Here is an 18,340-nt window from a genome sequence, read left to right on the forward strand (position 1 = left end):
GGCTGCAGCCTGCCCAGAAACCCCAGGAAGCGTGTGATGGGCACCCAGAGTCTGCCTGCAGCCCCCTGTGCGTGGGGGAAGGAGGCGGCCAGGGGAGCCATGGCCATGGCGAGGGAGGGTCAAGGTGGATGCTGGGGAGCTGGGGTGAGGCAGGCCCTTTTAACGCCAGCCCTTTGGGGCAGTCACTGCCTTCACACCCACCTCTGAAGCACTTGATGTGTCGCTGACAGTATATGAATTAGCAAAAGTAAGATGTAAGCCGGGATGCGTGGGATTTCCTTGTCAGCAGAGGCTTTTGGATGAACGGAGATCCCCCTCTCCGAGGCATGGGAAGAAGTGTGTTGGGGTCACCCCCTGCATCTCAGGCTCTCTCCAAGTCTTCCCCCTCTCTGGATCTCATCCCCTTGCAAACAGCACTCCCACCCCAGGCTCTGCGTGTCATGTCAGCCTTTTCTTTCTGTCCCTCTTTGCGTGCAGGGCCCTGATCTAGTGCCAAGAGTGGAGTCCTTCAGGCCCCCACCCCTCCCAGGTTGCTTCTTGGGTAGAAATTGCCATTACAAGTCTTTTCAGGGCCCAGCACTGTGGGATGCCAACCTTACGGGGGGATCCAACTTGCAATTATCATGGCAGTCATTATTAACGCTGAGAAAACCTTGCTGTCTTTGCCAGCTTGCTCCAACGATGGGAGTGACAGTGTGCAGCCACCAGCCTGCCTTCCTCCTTGTTTCTGATCTGGGATGGGCCAGTGACTGGGATGTTCTCCCATGGATCAGGGGTCTGTCTGCAGAGGGTGGAGAGCATGCCCTTCAGTCATGTCCATGCTGTGTCCTCCTACTTCGCTGCAGCTGAGGGGCCAGGTGCCACCCCGTGGCACTGAAATGAGAAAGTTGTCCCCATCATGGGAGTCTGGACACCCCACCAAGGACCCTGGCCTCCCAGAAGAAAGGGCGGTCGTTCCCCAGCACCATATCCCCTCTCCTCCCTGCGTGCCCCCTTCATGGGCCAAGCCTGGGCACCAGCAGTGGATTTCCTGGCTGCAGGGCTGGGAGGGGAAGCCGTGGCCCTGGCGCAGGGGTGGTGGCACCAGCCCAGCAGCAGCACGCAGTGTCTCTCCTGCATGTCTTCCACCAGGCAAACGTGCTCCTCCTGGTCCCAGCAGCCAGGCCGGTGCCCAATTCCCGGCTGTCGGATGGTGGCACCCCACAGCCTTGGGGAGAATGGGGGTCTACTGTTTGTCTGAAAGGGGACAGAGCCTGCGCAGGGCATCCAAGCCAGGGTCCTGCCGTGCAAGCAGCCCTTGCAGGCACTGGCGCCCTGTGCTCCGCAGGAGACCTCAATCCCAGGAGGGCCGGCAGCTGGCGCCGGTGCTGACGTGCAGGTGGCAGCTATACGTGGCCCCCTTTGGAGAGATAGGCGATCAGCGCTACCACCACGCCGACGTACACTCCTGTGCCGATGGTTATGGAGAGCGCAGCGAGGAAGAGTGCTCGTCGGGAAGCTGAACTGGCCAGATGGAAATCTCCTTTGGAGACAGCCTTGCTGGTCTGGAAGGAGAAGAAACGCTCATTGCTCACAGCCCTACTGACCTGGCCTTTTAGCCTTCGTGCAGCCATTTCACTACTGAGTCAGCCCACCTTCCCAAGTCACTGCATCCCATGAAGGCTGGGGACAGACAGCAAGGCGTCCGTCAGTCCAGGGAAGCTCAGCACAGCAATGCCACCTACACACATTTCCCTGTGGATTTTGCCTCCAAGGGAAGCATGGGCTTTGGCTGTTTGTCTGAAAGCCCCAGCCATCTGGGTGCTCAGCCAGAGCTGTGAGTGGGCGGCTGGACCCTCGTAAGCCCAGGCAAACAGTCGGTGCACAGGGGCGATGGCTGCGTGGTACCAACTAGATACAAATATACCCTATACATGTATATAAAAAGTGCTGACTAGTCTCAGGGAGCTGACTCCAGACAGCACAGCCCCTTGGTCTGGTTGTGCTGCCACTTGATTTTGCCTACATGGGGTTTTTGGTTGAAGCCTATTTGCCACAGAAGGGCTGATGGAGCCAGCGATGGAGGCAAATGTGGGTGTTGGCTCTCTGGGCTGGCGCCTTCCAGCTTCCCTGAGTGCTCAGGGCACATTCAGAGCTACTGTTAGTATTACCTACTATTTGTGTTTGAGTTGCCATGTGGAGATGAGGGCACCCACTGTGCACAGACACCGAATAAAGAGATTGTCCTTGCCTCAGCGAGTGAACAAAAGCGGTAGTTATAGCAAATGGAGCTAAATTTAAATTGCACCAAGTACGTCATCACGTGGAGAGCGCACCATGCTACCCTACACCACGTGGAAAAATGTGAAATCATCCACTCCTCGGGGTCCTAATCAGTTAAAACTTCCCCTGCCTCTCACCGCCTCTGTGCCAGGTACTCATGTTATATACTTTTTCCATTTCTGTTTCTATCATCTTGATTTAACTTCTTAATGCCTCCCCCCCATCTATTCTTGGTACAGCAGCATCTGTGCAAACGTAGAGTAAATCCCCTGGCTCTGCATGAATTATTCTGGGTCAAGAGTGATGTAAGTGAGCTCAGGCTCTGGGCTAAGCCCTCGAGAAGGCAGCAGCTCCTCTGAGCTGGTGTAGCCCGAAGGCCACCGCCCTCTCTAGCCTCTGCCAGCCTGGTGTTGGCTCACACAGCTTAGCCAATGCATGCCAGAAACAAGTGCAATGGGAGAGCTGTAGTGTGATATGGAGACCAGGCTCCCTGTTGAGTCCGGTCCCCAGAACAGCCTGACTCCCAGGGCATGAGCTGTCTTGGACTGGGTCATGGTGTTGGACCTCGGCACTACTGGAGAATGGGAAGGCAGGTGGGAAAATGCCATTTTCCTGAGCCTGGGTGGAGGGTGAGAATTTGGGCAAGGGGCCAAGGGGAGCCCCAGTTCCCTAAATAAGACCCGAAAGACCCAAAGGAAAAGCCTGACCTCCAGTAACCCACACAAGAGCTGGAGGGCTTGCAACCCCACAGCAGTTGTGGAGATATCCAGGAGCCAGGAGCACCCCCTCAGCCCTCAGGGGTCTGGGCATGGCAGAGATGAGCCTTAGAGCCAGAAAGGTGCTTGGTCCCCTGAGAAGGCTGCTGTGGTTTGCAGGGCCCTTGCTCCAGCACTCAGTGCACGCAGGCAAGCAAAGGGATCTCTTACCCCTTGGGAGAAGTAGAAGGCAGCAATCCCCAGGGGCCAGAAGCAGCACAGCATGGAGAAAAGGGCCAAGCCCAGGTGGTCCCGGGGGGGAAGCATCAGGAAATGATCCTCGCTTTCGCTGTCGCTGGAGGAGTCGCTCTGCAAAACCAGATGGATTCAGCACATGCCCACCTCCCCGCACTGCCCTGAAGGCTGTGTCTCAACCTCTCTCCTCCCAGCTCCTGCTCTCTTCTGGTCCCATCACATATTCTCACATGTTTTCCCACCTGCAAATTCAAGGACTGAGTTTCTAAAATATTTTAGCCTCCTCAGCCCAGTTTGATAAGAAAAAATGTAGCTCAGCAAATTCAGGAGTGGAGTGGCTTCTCGGCTCCCTGCCAGAGCAAATGCTGAGCTCGCTTGCTGGGGGTCTGGGATTTCCCTGGGAGATAGATAGTCTTAAACTGAAATATCTTGAGCTTTGGCAGAACTGGCTGTTTGTCAGCTTAAACAAACTTAAACAAAGTGCCTTATCCCCATTAGGGACTAGGAGATCAATATCCTGCTAAACTAATTTAGCAAGTGAGGGAAAGCGGTTGAATTGGAGCCTCCATCACAGGGGTGACGTGTCCTGTCCCCTTAGTGAGCACATTGCTCAGAGCAGCCGCCGTCAGCCCTCCTGCCTTTGGGCACTGCTTGGCCAGCCACAGACCGGCCTGGAAGTGATGTGTCTTGGTGGGGAAGGCATGTAGACACGGGGACATCCCTGCTGCCCTCTGAAAAGGCCCCGCCACCGGTACTGAAAGCAGCAGAGCTGTGCTGGGTCATCAGACATCAGCTCCAGCAGGCTCCGAGGACCTGCTCCTATCTCTCAAGATCCTGGGATGATGTTCCCAACCTCTGCACCACCACTCGAGCCATGGTGGGGCACAGAGCACAGCATGAGGCTGCTTTGCCAGCTCTCATTCTTCCTTTGCAAGATTCATCCGGTCTTTATATACTAAGCTTTCTCTTGGCTGCTGCCGTCAGGCATGTAAATTTTGCTGTTATGCAAGGATTGCTATTTCCCATTAGCTCGAGTGACACAGCAGCAGCAGGCTGCCCTTGTCAAGGGGTCCCCATATCCCAAGGCTCCTGCAGAGACTGCCCCACCTCCCCTTTGCTCCCAGCGGCCGTGCAGCCAGGCTGCCCTCAGGGAAGCTGACCTCCTTCTGAGGTCTTTGGTGAGGAAAAGGGAACAGAAATGATAAGGAGGAAGAAGAAATATTGGGTGCACAGGGAGAGGCTGGTGAGGCAGGAGATGGTAGGGTCTGGGGGGGGAAGCTCTGGGGAAAGAAGGGAGAATAAATGACCAAGAATTTGGGCCAACAGCCAGAGTTACCAGAGGAGGAGTTTGGTGCCATCCCACCTGGCAAAGCTCACCTCATACTCCTGGAGTTCCTCTTCCTCCACCTCGTAGGACACAGTTTGGATGCGGATGTCACTTTCTACCAGGCAGGACCCTTGCACCTCATGCCCGTCGGGACCTTCAGATGGAGCCTCTTTGCTTTCTGTAAAAGTGGTCTCGCAGCTTTCCATCTTACTGTCCTTGGCCTTGAGAGTGGTCTCATCTTTCACAAGGATGAAATTGGGGCCATACAAGGCTTCAACAGCCAGCTGCAGGGAACTGGCATCCAGCAGCTGGTGAGTCCTGGCACCGCCAGTGTTTTGGAAGATGTAGGAATACAGTTTCCCTTGGCAGCGATGACTGGGGTAGTCCTGGCTGTGATGCTGGTGGTAAGAATAGCTGCTGTGAAGATGCCCGTTGGCCTTGGCCAAGAGCGGGTTTTGGAGCTCACGCATGCTCTCCATGCTGCCAGTGGCGGGGGGGGGGAAGCAATCCTGTGGGAGCAGAGAGAGTGGGAGGGAGGAGACTGTTATTTCAGCAACGCAAGGGAGCAGAAAAGCCTCTCGCCCATGCAGAGCTGATGTCAAGACAAGGCTAGTGGGAACAGAAAGATTTGGCAATGCTGGAGAAAACAAGAGCCCTCCCCCCCCTCTCCACAGCTTGGATGCTGTCTCCGCAAACTGAGCATCTCTTCATCTCTCCCCAGCTGGTGGTAAGATAAGGATGCAGCCCTGCAACAAGATTATCTGATTCAGGCTGGATTAAGATGAGGATTTGCTGTATCTGTAATGCATCTTGAGATGACCACATGCAGCCTGACAGGAAAGGACCAACTGCACCTTTTCTGCACGTTCATAATGTGTGCTACGACAAAGCCCAACAGGCAGCAGAGAAGTAGATAAGATGCTGACAGCCACTTGAGGGGCTTCCCTGTCTTCCCAAAGCAGAGGGTCACATGGTGAATTACAGCCGTCCAGGCATCACACATGCACCTAACTGGCTTTCAGGTACCTGGGAGGTTTTCCAGGGCTCTTTCAAGGCTGAGCTGGGGCTGGGGCAAGAGTAGCTAGGCATCGAGGGAAGCCAGGAGGCTGCTGCGAGGACACGGAGGTGACATTTAGGCTGGGGTGGGGAGTGGTGGATGCTCAGCTGGCTGTGCAGAGGAACAGAGGGATGCAGAGGTTAAAGGGGAGACACCGCAAGGCTTGGTCTGCATTGAAATTACGACATTTTAAGTAAACGACCCATCACATCAGACCTCTGTTTGAACCAGCTCCACCCCTGGGTACAGCTGGCAGCTGCACAGCCCTGGCTCTGGGCCACCGGCTTCGGAAAATGCCGAGTCCAAACGGGATCCTCAGCTACAAATGTCAACATGGGTTTCTTCCTCAGGAAAATTCACCCCCCTCCCCCTTCTTCCATTTCAGAGTGCTGAAACCTTGTGCTGCTTTTTTTTTTTTTTTTTTTCATGAAAATTTCTGAGATTAAATATTTCAACCCCTTTTCTTCAGAGGAGCGTTTGCTATTTTGGCTTCCCAACCCACCTTGGCACAAAGAAAATGTGTAGTGAAATATCAGTGTTCCCCAGGAGAGAGAAACAATTACTTTGCGCTCTTCAGTACCCAAGCCCCGTGTTTTACAGCTGCTCTCTAGCACATTCTCAGCTCCTAGACTGTGCCACCTTATTGCCTTGCAACCCCAAATGTTCCTGTCCTCCTTAGAGACTTCCATCACTGCCTCCTCTGCAGGATGCTGTATAGCAGAGACACACTTCCACCTGCTATATGGTTCCCTGAGGTGTACTAGGCTTTCTGATAGAAAACACATCACCTTGGGTTTAAATATGTCCTCAAGAAGAAAATATAAATAAAGAAGTTGGAGCTGAAGACTCCAGAGAGTGAAAAGCCCAAGTGGTCCCGCCCCCTTGGCCAAACCCTGCCATACCACACAGGTTTGAGTGCTGTACCTGGTTTTAAATGGCCCTGTTGGTGGGCTCTGTTCTGGCAGCAGTCATCACATTTTGGAAAGCTGCTCAGGAAAATGGAGCCATTCAAAAGCACTCCCGTGCCACTGAAATTCTGCACGTTTTGGTGAATGCCCTCCTCCACTTCTCCCTTCCCAAAACCATTCTCTGCTTTCTGCAGTCTCCCACCTTACTAATAAAGCCTGTAATGGCTCGTGCGGCAGATGGCTGTTAAGTATTTGCAAAATATTTAAGGGAGATGCATATTTGTAGCACAGACGGTTTTATTTCCCGCACAGACCCAGAGAAGCACGAAGCTTCATCCTGGTTTTCAGGCAAGGAAAGCATGAACCTCTTCTTTGCTTACCTCAACATGGAAATCAGATTTCCAGTAAAATATCTTGCTTTTTAATGAAACAGCAAGGAGAGACCAGTCACTGAGTGTCATTTGAGAGCAGCAGCCCAAGCAAGAGCAGAAGCCCAGCTCTAGCAAGACAAAGTTGATGGTTTCAGTAGGGCATCCATGCCTCATCTCAAGAAATTTTGCTGGCAGCAAGCTAGGATAGGGAGGGACGGGATCTTGCTGGGAGCTGCTGGAGGGAGCTGGATCCAAATGGACTGAGAAACACCAGCAGACGGGCTGCAGGCAGGCTGCCGGCCGCCGGGCAGCGAGTGCTGCCTGCGTGGAGGTTGCTGTTCTGCTCACTTCAGGTCTTCAGCAGTGGGTTAGAGGAGGGGGAGAGCTGTGTGGCAAACCCATATGTTCACAGCAGCGAGTGCTGGGAAACACTCAGAGCATGGGCGGGGAAAGAAGGGAAAGGAGCCGGGGGGAATTGAAAACCTAAAAGGCAGCTGGGGAGGCAGCAGGTATCACAGACCAGGGTAGGAAGAGTGTGTCTGTGCAGCTGGACTGCTGCTGGACACAGACTGTGTTGACTTTGGGCATCCTGAAGGATGCTAAAGGGGCCAGCTGGTGGGAGATAGCTGGCTGACCTGGGCTGGGGGGAAGAGTCAGGGAGGGGCTTGCAGGTAGCAAACACCCCAGGGTGAACACACCTTGGAAGACTAACAGTGTGGGTAGCAAAAGAAATGGCAGGAAAATACTGCTGAAGCATGGGGAAGTCTCTGCAAATATGGGCTGGGCAGGGCTGAAGGCTTCACCCTGGGGGAGCAGGGACAGCCCAAACCTCTCTGGTCCCTCAAACTGCCCTGGAGCTGTCCCTAGAGCAGGGCCAGGACCTCGGAGGCTGCTGCACTGCACAAAGTGTGGACAGGGCAGGCCTACAGCTAGATTTTAGTCCATGCTAGTCTTGTATCCTCTGGGATTATAAAAGATTTACCTGCACTAAACTCTCTTTTCGTTGCTGCCTTCCACTCTCAGGAGTTGGGGATGATGCTCTCCCTGGGAGCAGGATGGGGCAATAACAGGGCCGCAGGGATGAGAGGAAAAGTGCAGCAGGAGATCTCACTGTGCTTCTCATGTAGGGGAAGGGACCACCAAGTGCAGCCCTAGCACCCAGTCCTGGCATTTGTTGGCAGTGGGAAGGGGAAGCTGAGGGCCAGCGTCACAGCATGCCTATGGCAGTGCGCTCAGCCCTGCTGGAAAGCAGCCAGGCTGAAACACCCCTCTCCGATAGCTGATGTGAAGTCCCAGTGCCGGAGGGGTTAGAGATGCTTCCCACTCCTTAGTCACCAAGATCACCGCGTGGCATAGACACCAGGCTTGTGCGCAGTCTGGGTTTGCAGGTGGGGATGAGGGCTACCGCTATGGCCCCTATGGCACTAGCCCTACGGTAGAGATGGTATTAGAGAGGCAATGGCAGGGAGGACGAGGAACAGCCCCGCCTGCACACGCACAGGGAAGGACAGAGCCAAACCAGCCCTGTTGTTGTCCCCAAATGCCATTATCTGGATCCTACAGTGAATTTAGCCACACAGGGACTTAATAAAGTAAACCTGGTAATAGAGTAAGCCTGGTAATAACCAGGCTTGGGGGAAGAGGAATGAAGCCAGCAGATGCAAGCAAGGAAGCTGTAAAACACAAAATTGGTGAAGAGTGGCCATTCTCCATCCTCATTTACCAGCATGACTGGACAGTGTGCATATCCATCAGCCCCACGGGGCTAGTCTGGGCAGTACTGGCAGCAGGTAACGGTGGTGAGACGCTGTTAGGTGCACAGGGAGGATGCACACATGCAAGCATACACGCACAGCATGAACCCAGGGGAAGGCACAGTCTCCAGTGCCCTGATTGAGCTGGACTATTGCTGCAGCCCTACTGCCGAGAAGAATGGCTGCTGGGTCCCTAATGAGCTGCCTCCCCCGCTGCACGGCTGCTCCCGTAGCCACCCACCGGGTCAGGGCCCCCCACGCTCCCCGGGCTGGTTGCAGTGGCCCCCAGCAGAGTGGGAAATGCACAACTGCGTTGTGTACTCTCAGCTTCTCAAGGCGAGTACAGGAAAAAAGGAGCCAAAATCAGGCATGAAAGTAAAGAGGTAGCAACCTTAGCTTTGTGCTTCACAGATCTCACCTCCACACCACATCCCCTGGGGCAGTCCACATCCCCTCAGGACCATCCTGAGTGTTTTCCCCTCCACATGAGAGATGCTCAGGTCGCTGGCCGCCCCCGCCAGCAGCAGCACAGCCCTTAGAGGGACCCTCGGCACAGATGCCAGCTATGATAAGCCCAGTTAATGATGAATTAAGTAGCTGTTCCAGGAATCAATCATCATTTAATTGCCCTGTCAGGCAAACACTCTGACTTGCTTCCCGGGCTCATTAGCAGGTTGCGACTGCGTTGCGTGTCCCTAGACTCCCGAGCGAGAAGGTTAGCCCATCCTGGCCAAAGGCTTTCCCCTTCGGGACAGCACCCGGGGAGGCGGGTGCCCTCAGGGAGCAGTGCCCCTCTGTGCTGCGATGCCCTGGCTGGTCCGAGGGCAGGGGACAGTGTGAACGCCTGTTCCTGACCCGGCTGATAGGAAGCAGCATCACAGCCAGGTACAGCTGCCATGGCTCCAGGACAGGGGGGCTCCTGATGGAGCACAAAGCACAGGAGATGTGGCTAGCACCCTTCCCAGAGCCCAGGCCCTCCTGGAAGCATTCAGGAGGTGCTTTGGGGCTTCTAGGCAGAGGCCCAAGTCCTGCCAAGGCACAGTACCTCTGCCTCTGGGCATCCAAGCTTGCAATTCTTCCCAAGAGAAAACCAGCTCACAAAGGCTGCTGAGAAGCAAAGGCAAAGCATTGCAGGGAGGGAAGTTGACATGCTGGAAAGGGAACATGGGGATGAAGGAAGGACTGTGAGGGCTCGTGGACAATGTGTCAGGCAGGGGCAGACCAAGCCCTTTCTCAGCCCCAGGAGCCTGCACAGCAGCGCGGATACCTGCCACATCCCAGCCCTAAGCCCCACAGCGTGAAGTACAGCTCAAGGGGAGAAGAAAGCGCTTTCATCAGCCCCGCAGACATGGCTGCAGAAAGCGGTCGTGCTCTGGCCAACACACAAGCGCTCCTGCGGCTGCCCATCTCCACACTGCTTCTCCTGCCTCGGGCGCAGCACCAGTGTGCAGAGTGGGGGGCTGTTCATCCCTGGGGTGTAACGAAGCCTTCACCAGTCCTGGGAAAGGTTGCTGCGGCAGGAGCGGTGGGTGAGGAGGTGGCCAGGGGGTGGAAAGGGCAGGGGGGTCGTGTGGGGGAGGCAGCTCTCAGTGAGGGGCAGGAGGGGAGGGCGGTGGGGCATGACAGTTCCAATGGGGCTGGCAGAAGCAAAGGGGCACGGTAGGGGCAGCAGTGGGAAGGGAAATGGTGGGCAAGAGGCAGGGACAGAGGAAGCTAAGTGAGAGCTGAGCCCTGGCCATGGGGATGGAGAAGAATGGGACTGTGGAGCTGCTGGAGGGGAAAGGGTTGGTGAGCAACAGGAGGGAAGAAGGTGACACAGAGCCCGTGGACATGGATTAGAGGGAGGATAGCTGAGGCATTTGTGAGGTAGAGCATCTAATTCACAACTTTGATGCAGCCAGTTTGACAGAGCTGGAAAAGAGTGAATAAAGCGCTTGTTCTGATCTCCTGACAGGTAGAGAGCCAGTGCCTCGGCAATGGGCTCCCGGCTCCAACAGAGAATAAATTGCTCTGAGAATTGGGATGCGATGCGCTGCTTTTCAAGGTTCGCAAGTCAAATTGGGCAATTTCCAGGTGGAAATCGAGTCTTTATTCTCCCTGATAAAAATGTTTCTCTGCAGCAGTGTTTCGACCCAGCTGCGCTTAGAGCTAAGGTGTTGCTCCTAATGGTAAGAAACAGCAAATCCATCCCCGGGGCTGGCAGGGAAGAGCCGGGCTGCTTCTGGAGGAGCCGTACCAGGGGCTCTGCAGGGCTGCGGGCTCCCCCACCGCCCCGACCGCAGCCCCGGTGCCAGCCAGCCGGACACGCTGATGATGAGCTCCATCGCTCCATCGCTCCATCACCTCCGAGCACTGGAACGCCGTGCTGGTGACACTCCAGCCGCAAGGCGGGAGTGCCTGCAAACAGGCTGCGCCCTGCCGCTGTGGCAGCGGGGGCTGCGGGGCTGGCCCGGGGCTTGTGGCCCGCTGCCACCCTGCTCCCCATCCCCGGCCGGCCACCCCCCCCGCCCGGCAGCCACCCGCGGCAGGGCCCGGCATTTGGGGAGGTGGCCGCTAGATGTCCCAGGCACTCCACGCAGCGCAGCCCGCCGCTCCGGCCGCCGCAGCGCCCCGGGGCCGCGGGGCGTGGGGGGGGACCCGCCCGCTCCCCCCGGCCCCCGCCCGCCCCTCCCGGCCCAGCCTCCCCCAGCACCGCGGGGCCGGGACGGCGCCTGCAAGCACAGCCCGGGCCCAGCGCCTGCACGTCCAAATCGTCGGGCACGGCTGCGCTGCCTCCACGCCCCGCTGCTGGCCTTGGCCTTGCTGGTGTGAGCCCGGCGCCTGACCGGGGTCGGAGCCCACCGGCACGGGTGCGGCCACGGGACGTGTCCCGCTGGGATGCACCCCTCCGTGCCCCTCATGCAAGGGAGAGCGGGAAAGGGCTCACCGAGCCGGCAAGGGGGGAAGGAGGAAGCTTGGAGGGTGGTGGTAATAAAACACATGGTTGTGTGGGTGGCTAGGTGCATAATTAGTAGGTTTGGACTCGGCATCCTTTTTTTAGCTGGAGACGCAAACAAGTAAATAAGGTGGCTGTCAGAAGTTTCGCGGGCTCTCCTGGGTGTGGGTCTCCTGGGTGCGTGGGATCAGGGAGGAAAGGGGGCAACACGGGGGGGCTGCTCCTGGGGCCTGCCCCGGTGCTGGAGGGCAGCAGGGTGGCCGTGGGCCGGCCAGCTGAGGCAGAGCAGGGCTGGCAGCGTTGTGCCGGGGAAGTGGGCCAGGACGGGATCAGGGATGGACAAGCTCTGCAGGTGCCAACAGCCACGCTGGGACAGCCCTCTCAGCCTCAGGGTGCTGCTGCTGGATTTGCACCCAAACAGCCTTCAGCCCTGCAGCACCCTCAACAAGTCCCAGTGAGGGGCTTTAACGGAGCACATGATACCAACCAAACCAGATTGATAGCTGTACTGGAGGCTGGTTCACATTCCTGTTTGGGGACCCAGCAGAGTCGCTTGGAGGCAGTGGAGGTCAGGGTGATGACTCCCACATGGGGAGGCTGCTGGGGCTGTCGCTCAGCCTCTCCAGCCTTTTGAGGCATCAGCCAGCAAGGACAGCTTGGGAGGTTGTTTGGCTCTGACTGCTCACCTCAGCCACAAAATGCCAGCCCAGGGTCAGGGGAGAAGGAATTCTCTTGCCTATTGTAGCACCCAAATCACTGGCTTGGAGAAACATGAGCTGAGACTGGGTCCAGGCTTCAACCTCCTCTTCCTCAGCTCAGGACCACCCTAAGGAAATACCTGAAGGCTGCTATCTGGAGAGAGGGGCATTGGCACCCTACCCTCAACATAGAAAGCCTACTTAGAAACATCCATGCCTGTAGAGCTACTGGGAGCCAAACTCACTGACCACTGGGCTGTGGGAAGCATGAATGCTTCCAGCACAAAGGCAGCCCTGTCCCTCACCGAGACCAGGCTCCCTGCCTGCGGTGTCTGAAGGGACACCAAGCATCCCACAGGAGAGCTCACAGAGGTCCCCCAAGATGTGTTTATTACCAGGACGTTCTCACTGCTGCTGGAAGATGCATAGAAGCTCGTGCTTGCAGATTGTAATTTTGCTCATGGCTGATTTTCGTATGCTAATGGTTACAGTCCTCAATTTCACATCAGGTTTTCTCCATCGCTATTTATACCCAGTACTGAGCTGAACACGGTGGGTGTCCTAGATGGCTCCACGCTCTTCTCCCAGCTTGCCCTATTTGACCCATACCCTTTGCTCCAGTCCCATCATCTCCACTTCAAGGCTCTTCTCCTGCCTGCGAAGTCCCACAGGCCATTGCCCCTTCATGGCTGCTGCTGCCTCAGGACCCTGCATCCCATCTTCCCCACTGCTCCTTCCCCACAAACCGCTCTGGGCTGCCTGGTCTTGTGGCAGAAGGTGAGCATCACCCTCAGGGAGCAGCGATACCCTGTGCTGGAGCAGACCTGTGCCTCGTGCTCCCCTCCAGGACCAGCCCTGCACTCCTCAGCCCTCCAGCCCAGCCTGCCCCAGGGCTATGCCCAGGATCCGCACGCCAGGGATGCTCTCCCTGCCACAGCCTGTCACCCAGCATGGAAGTGATCTGGCAGATAGGACCTGGCTTTCTTCCAGGTGAGACAGCCGCACCGGCCAAGACCAAGACGGGGATGGGGACATAGCACGTGGTTGGCAGCAGGCATCGGGGGGACAGAGAGAGATGTCCTCCCTTTCACAGCTGTGGCTTGCTTGTAGAGCAGCTTAGCTGCAGCACCTAACTCCATCCTGGCATCACTCGGCAAATCCACCTCCTATCAATCGAAGCTGGCAATGTAAAGCGGTTGTTAAGGACTGCTCATTTGTCTCTGTTTAAAACATATCCATACTCAAATGATTCATAACCACCCTGAAGGCTAGTGCATGCTGGCACCCTCCTTTCCCCACCATCCTGTTTATTTTATCCACCGTCTGCCTGCCTTCAGCTCAGGGCTATTTCCACTTTGCTTACTGTGGCCTGATTCTCCTGGGGATTCACAGGGCTCCTCTACAGTTCAGATGTTTAATTCATTTGCCAATGATCTGCTCTCTCTTTAAAAATGAACTTATGCTGTGGAGATGACACCTTTCTAGCTTACTTTTCCAAACCCTAAGTTTCTAAACACAGCCTGTATTTATCAGCAGTAAGCTGATCTCCTGGTCCAGCGAATAAGTGGATCAGTCTCTTCCCACTCTGGCCAACGTTTGCAGACTCAGACAAAATTCAAGGTGTTAAATTATTACCCGGGTCAATAGGTGCAATCCAAACCAAATGTTTAGCCTCTCTTTCATATTTGTTATTGCCTAAGAGATTGAATCCTCGGGTGGAGATGTGCCCTCTGTGTTTAAGGAGGGGCAGTTCGCACGGGCGGGAGCTATAGGAGAGGTTTATTCTGTCTTCAGGAATATGGCGAAAGACAGCAGCTGCTCCCAGCCATCCCCCGGCTCTTGTCCTTCCCACAATCCCGGGGGACCAGGATCATGCAAAGGATGATGCTAGGCTATCTTCCATATGGAATGGAAAGAGATGCCACAAAACGATGTCACATTTTCTTTTCCATGGCCCAGTCAAGTCCCGACCATGCCTTGCTGAGGGGCGCTCTGGTCTGCTCCTAGCCTTTGCTGTATGGATGCTTCCCTCTCTTCCTGCCCCATTTCTCTTCCCTGCCCACGTCACCACTGGACTTAGACCAGCCTTTCCCGGGACAGGGTTCAGGCTGCTGCTTGTTCCTGTCCGGAGTCGTAGCGTGTCTTAGGAGGTGGCTCTGTTCTGGGTGAGCAGCACTGGTGGTCCCACATGGGCTGAGCAAGGACATCCCGCTCAGGGTGCCCCGGACCAAGTTTTCATGCTAACAATTGAGTTTCCAGACATAGAGCTTGGGGACAAATCCTGCAAGTGACTCTGGTTTTCAAAAGATACCTGAAGTGTTTCACACCAAAAGGAAGCTGGTTCAAGTGATGCACCCAAAGAACGCGGGGGATCAGTGGAGCCTTCCCTTCCAAGCTGAGCAGAGCATCTGGGCTGATTTGCTGCCTTTTTCACTTGACAGAGAAGCAGCAACAGAAAGACAATTTGTAGGAAATCTATAATGGACTTTTTTTTCCTCTCTAATGCTGTGGGCTTGGCCCTTCAGCCAGAAAAGTCAATCATTTGCCCATCTCTAATTCTAAAGATAGAGAAATACTGGCTGAAGACCTTGCCTGAAATTACCCCCTGGAAGCAGCAGTAGAGCCGTGTCCTGCAAGCAGTGCCTGGCAGTCCCAGGCTCGGGTACAGGGCTTGAGAAAACAAGCAGAAGAGAGCCAAAATCTGCCTAAATCAGGGACCATGCTTGCAAGAGAGCTGGAAAACAATTCCAAGCATGGATATTAAATGGGAGGGAGGGCAAAGAAGGAGTAAAGAGAGACTCAGGGAAGGGGTGTGGTGTATCACTGTCTGGAGTCTAACACTGATGGGGACGGGGTGGCACCAGGGGCACCCAGTGGGGAGAGCAGGTGCAGGAAGGACAGAGCTTTGGGCTGCCCGTCGAGGCCGAGGATGCTCCTGGGAAGCTGCAAGCACATCCCATCCCACACAGAGGGGTCATGAAGGGGGCAGCCGAACCACAAGGGCCTGACGCGCCCATGCACATGCTGGGGGGCCATTCCCTACAGCCCACAGGCTGCTCTGCCGCAGGTTGCTGGGCTGGGCAGGACTAGCCCCTTTGGGGCTTGCTCCATTGAGCTTGCAAGTGGTAGAGGGGGATTTTAATGGGCAAGTTTTTGCTGAGCTCTTGGTCACCTCTCTGCAAGCGATGGTGATGTCTGAGCGCTGGGCAGAGGGTAGGGAGGGGTTGGGTACCGTGCAAAAGCGGGGATCTGCTGTACAAATTCACTGTGCCGGAGCTGCAGCAAATTACTCATTCTTTAATAATGGTGTTTATTACCTGCCTCTGATGGTGGTTCAGGGAGCCAAAGTGAAGCGGATTCAGCTCCCCAAAGCTTTAGCTCTGCCAGCCATTTTCATGACACAAGAAACTTTTGCTGGAGAAATGCAGTCACTACATTTTTGCTTGGGTAATTCCTTCTCCTGACAACCTACAAAGTAACCAGCTATTATCCCTCTGAGACCAAGGCTTTTTTTTCATTGTGCGTTGCAGGCAGGCTCAGACCCCACTCCTCTGGTTATCCCTGGTATTTACATAGTGCTACCTTCCTCCTGGGAAAAAGGTTTCTACTGGTGGCAGATCGTGAGCTCATGAAAAGGGAATTTATTTTTTTCAGAAGCAAAGCAGGCAGCCTGGTAAAGTGGGTTTGGGGAGAGCAGCACGGCTTTTGTGATACCTGCAGCAGCTTCGGAGAAGGAATTATAAACAGGAGCTGGGCAGAGATGGAAAGTGCTTCCCTTCAAAACTCCTGAACGTGAGGCTCTTCTCCCAGACACAAGCCAGGAGGGCATCTACAGGGCTATAGGGAGATGGTGCTGTTCAGGCGAGTCATTTCCCTTGCACACTGAATTGCACTGGCAGGAGCCATCTCGGCTGAGGTCCCCGGACCGTTCCCCTGCCCGGCTGCATCCCAGGGATGCGCAGCTGGGGTGGCTGGTGGCAGGGTGGCTCCCGCCAGCTGCTGAAGCTCCTCAGCAGAAGGAAAACAACCCCCAAACTTCAGCCGATGGCTGAGCTGCCTCCTGGGGAGGGAGCCCCGATGGCTGTCTGGGTGCTGTCTGGGTCCAAGGTGCCATTGCAGTTGACATCTGACCTCCAAAACTTCTGCTGAAATCCTTACATTTCACCCACCCCGGATCCTCTGATCAGGTAATTTCGTCCTGATTTCTCCAGGTTGCAGCCTTTCAGCTTTACAGCCCCTGACACATTTTCTGACCCCACTGGGGCCAACCTGAGCTTGGTGCCGGGCTGGCTTTTGCCAGGAACCTGCTGACACCCCACAGGAACAGCCTGCGGACACTGGGGATGAGCACCCAGACCCCCCAGGAAAGCCACCCTCCCACCTGCGAGCATGGATGTGCCCATCCGAGAGCGGTGCGCGGGTCCTTACCTGCGTGTCGAGGAAGGGTTCACCTGCCAAGTTGGAGCGTCGGCGGCAGAAGTGGAGCAGCGGCGGCAGGCATGACCGCGGCTGGCAGCGGCTCGGCTGCGGGGATGCCGCGGCCTGTCACCCGGGTGGGCGTCCGGCGGCCCTGCAGCGGGCCCCGCCGTGGGCTGGCGGGGAGCGGTGGGGAGCGGTGGGAGCAGTGGGGAGCGGCACGGCGGAGCCCCAGCCGTGCTGGGGTGTGCGGCAGCGCACCAGGCACCGCGCGGGGCTGTGCAGCAGCAGCAAAGCCCTCTAGCTGCAGCAAAACCGCACTTCACGCTCGTGTCGAGACCCCCGCGCTCGCTGGCTGGCTCGCTCTCACACGCTGGTGGTGGTATCACCAGCTCCTAAGGCTCGCTAATGAGAGCTGTGCATCGCCACCGCTGCTCTTCTATCGCGTCCTCCCAACGTGATTTCTTCTCCTGCTGGTTTAGATAACAAGGCAGAAACTCTCTCCTTTCTCTTCTGCTCGCTGCATTTCCCAGCGCACAGCCCTTCCCACTCCCCCAGCAAGGGAAAGACCCCGTGCCAGCAAGCAGAGTTTAAAGGAAAAGGATAAATGGGATTTCTTGCTGCCAGAGCTGGTGTTGAGGGGTCAGGCAGCCTGTCCTGGGGGCTGCATCCCAGGGGCAGGCAACTCATTCACTGGCTCAGCCAGGTATTTTTCTGCCCTGCTCCGTAAGGACCCTGGTGGGATATTGACTTGCCTCACACACACCTGGGCATCACTCTGGTTAGCGGAGTTAACCTGGGTTTGCACCAGAACAGCAGGAGTCAACACCGTAGGCCCCGCAACGCATCCTTCCCACATGCCCCGCAAGCCAGGCAATGCCCCGGCTAGTCCGTGCCGCTCCCCAGTGCTCCGGCGGCTTTCTGAGCCCCACGCTGACTCCCTGCTTGCTCCTACCCTCCCCGAATACTCCCCCAGTGGCTCCCCCAGCTCAGTAGCACCCAGCACCAGGGTGAATGCTAGCAGATACACACGCAGCTGAAGCCTGGTCCAGCCAGAAGGACCTGTTCAAGTGTGGGCAGAGAGCTGCCTGCCCTCGCCCGTCCCCAGTGCCCCTCTGCCAGGAGCAGACCGCACTGGGGAGACCCAGATGTGACCCACAGCCACCTGCACCCGCTGCTCAGCAGTCACCTCTTGCAGCCCGTTGGGACCACACTGTGGCTTCTCAGCACAACATGCCTTTCTGGAGGTCCAGGCTTGCCTCTAACGCCTCCCAACTTCTTCCAGATGCTGAACTGGATGATGGGTCATGTGCTAGGGCAGGTGGATCCTGTGGCCCCATCCCCAGAGGGGCTGGGGCTCTGGCTAGGGAAGGAGATAGTGGGGCAGCCTCCCCTCTGCTCCGGCTCCCAGGGAGGTGCACGTCTTTCGAGTAGCAGCTATGAGATCCTTTTGCAAAACCAAAGGGGCTGGCTGGATTACATGGGTTAATGATGGGACCAAAGCGCCTGCATTCCCCGAAGAACCAGCGTCGGGTGGCCAGCTTTTCCTCCCTGGGGGCAATCCACGTGTCCTGCTGTCAGCATCCCCCAGCAGGTCTGGGAAGGATGCGGGCCCAAAAGACCAGCCCCAGGCTGAGGGCCTCAGCTGGGAAGCTGGTTCCA

At 56.3% G+C, this 18,340-nt stretch overlaps 1 protein-coding gene across 1 annotated transcript; it reads right to left on the minus strand.

Moving 5' to 3' along the window:
* Positions 1-1,385: 1,385 nt before the first annotated feature.
* Positions 1,386-5,021, minus strand: SYNDIG1L (synapse differentiation inducing 1 like). The gene is made up of 3 exons (XM_009480891.2): positions 4,590-5,021; positions 3,189-3,326; positions 1,386-1,544 (listed from the first exon to the last, which is right to left on the minus strand). Exons 1-3 carry the CDS (start codon positions 5,016-5,018, stop codon positions 1,386-1,388), a joined length of 726 nt encoding a protein of 241 aa, XP_009479166.1. The 5' UTR covers positions 5,019-5,021.
* Positions 5,022-18,340: the final 13,319 nt, after the last annotated feature.

This window comes from Pelecanus crispus, chromosome 6 (assembly GCF_030463565.1).
Source record: "Pelecanus crispus isolate bPelCri1 chromosome 6, bPelCri1.pri, whole genome shotgun sequence".
In the NCBI taxonomy this organism is placed as follows: Eukaryota; Metazoa; Chordata; class Aves; order Pelecaniformes; family Pelecanidae; genus Pelecanus; species Pelecanus crispus.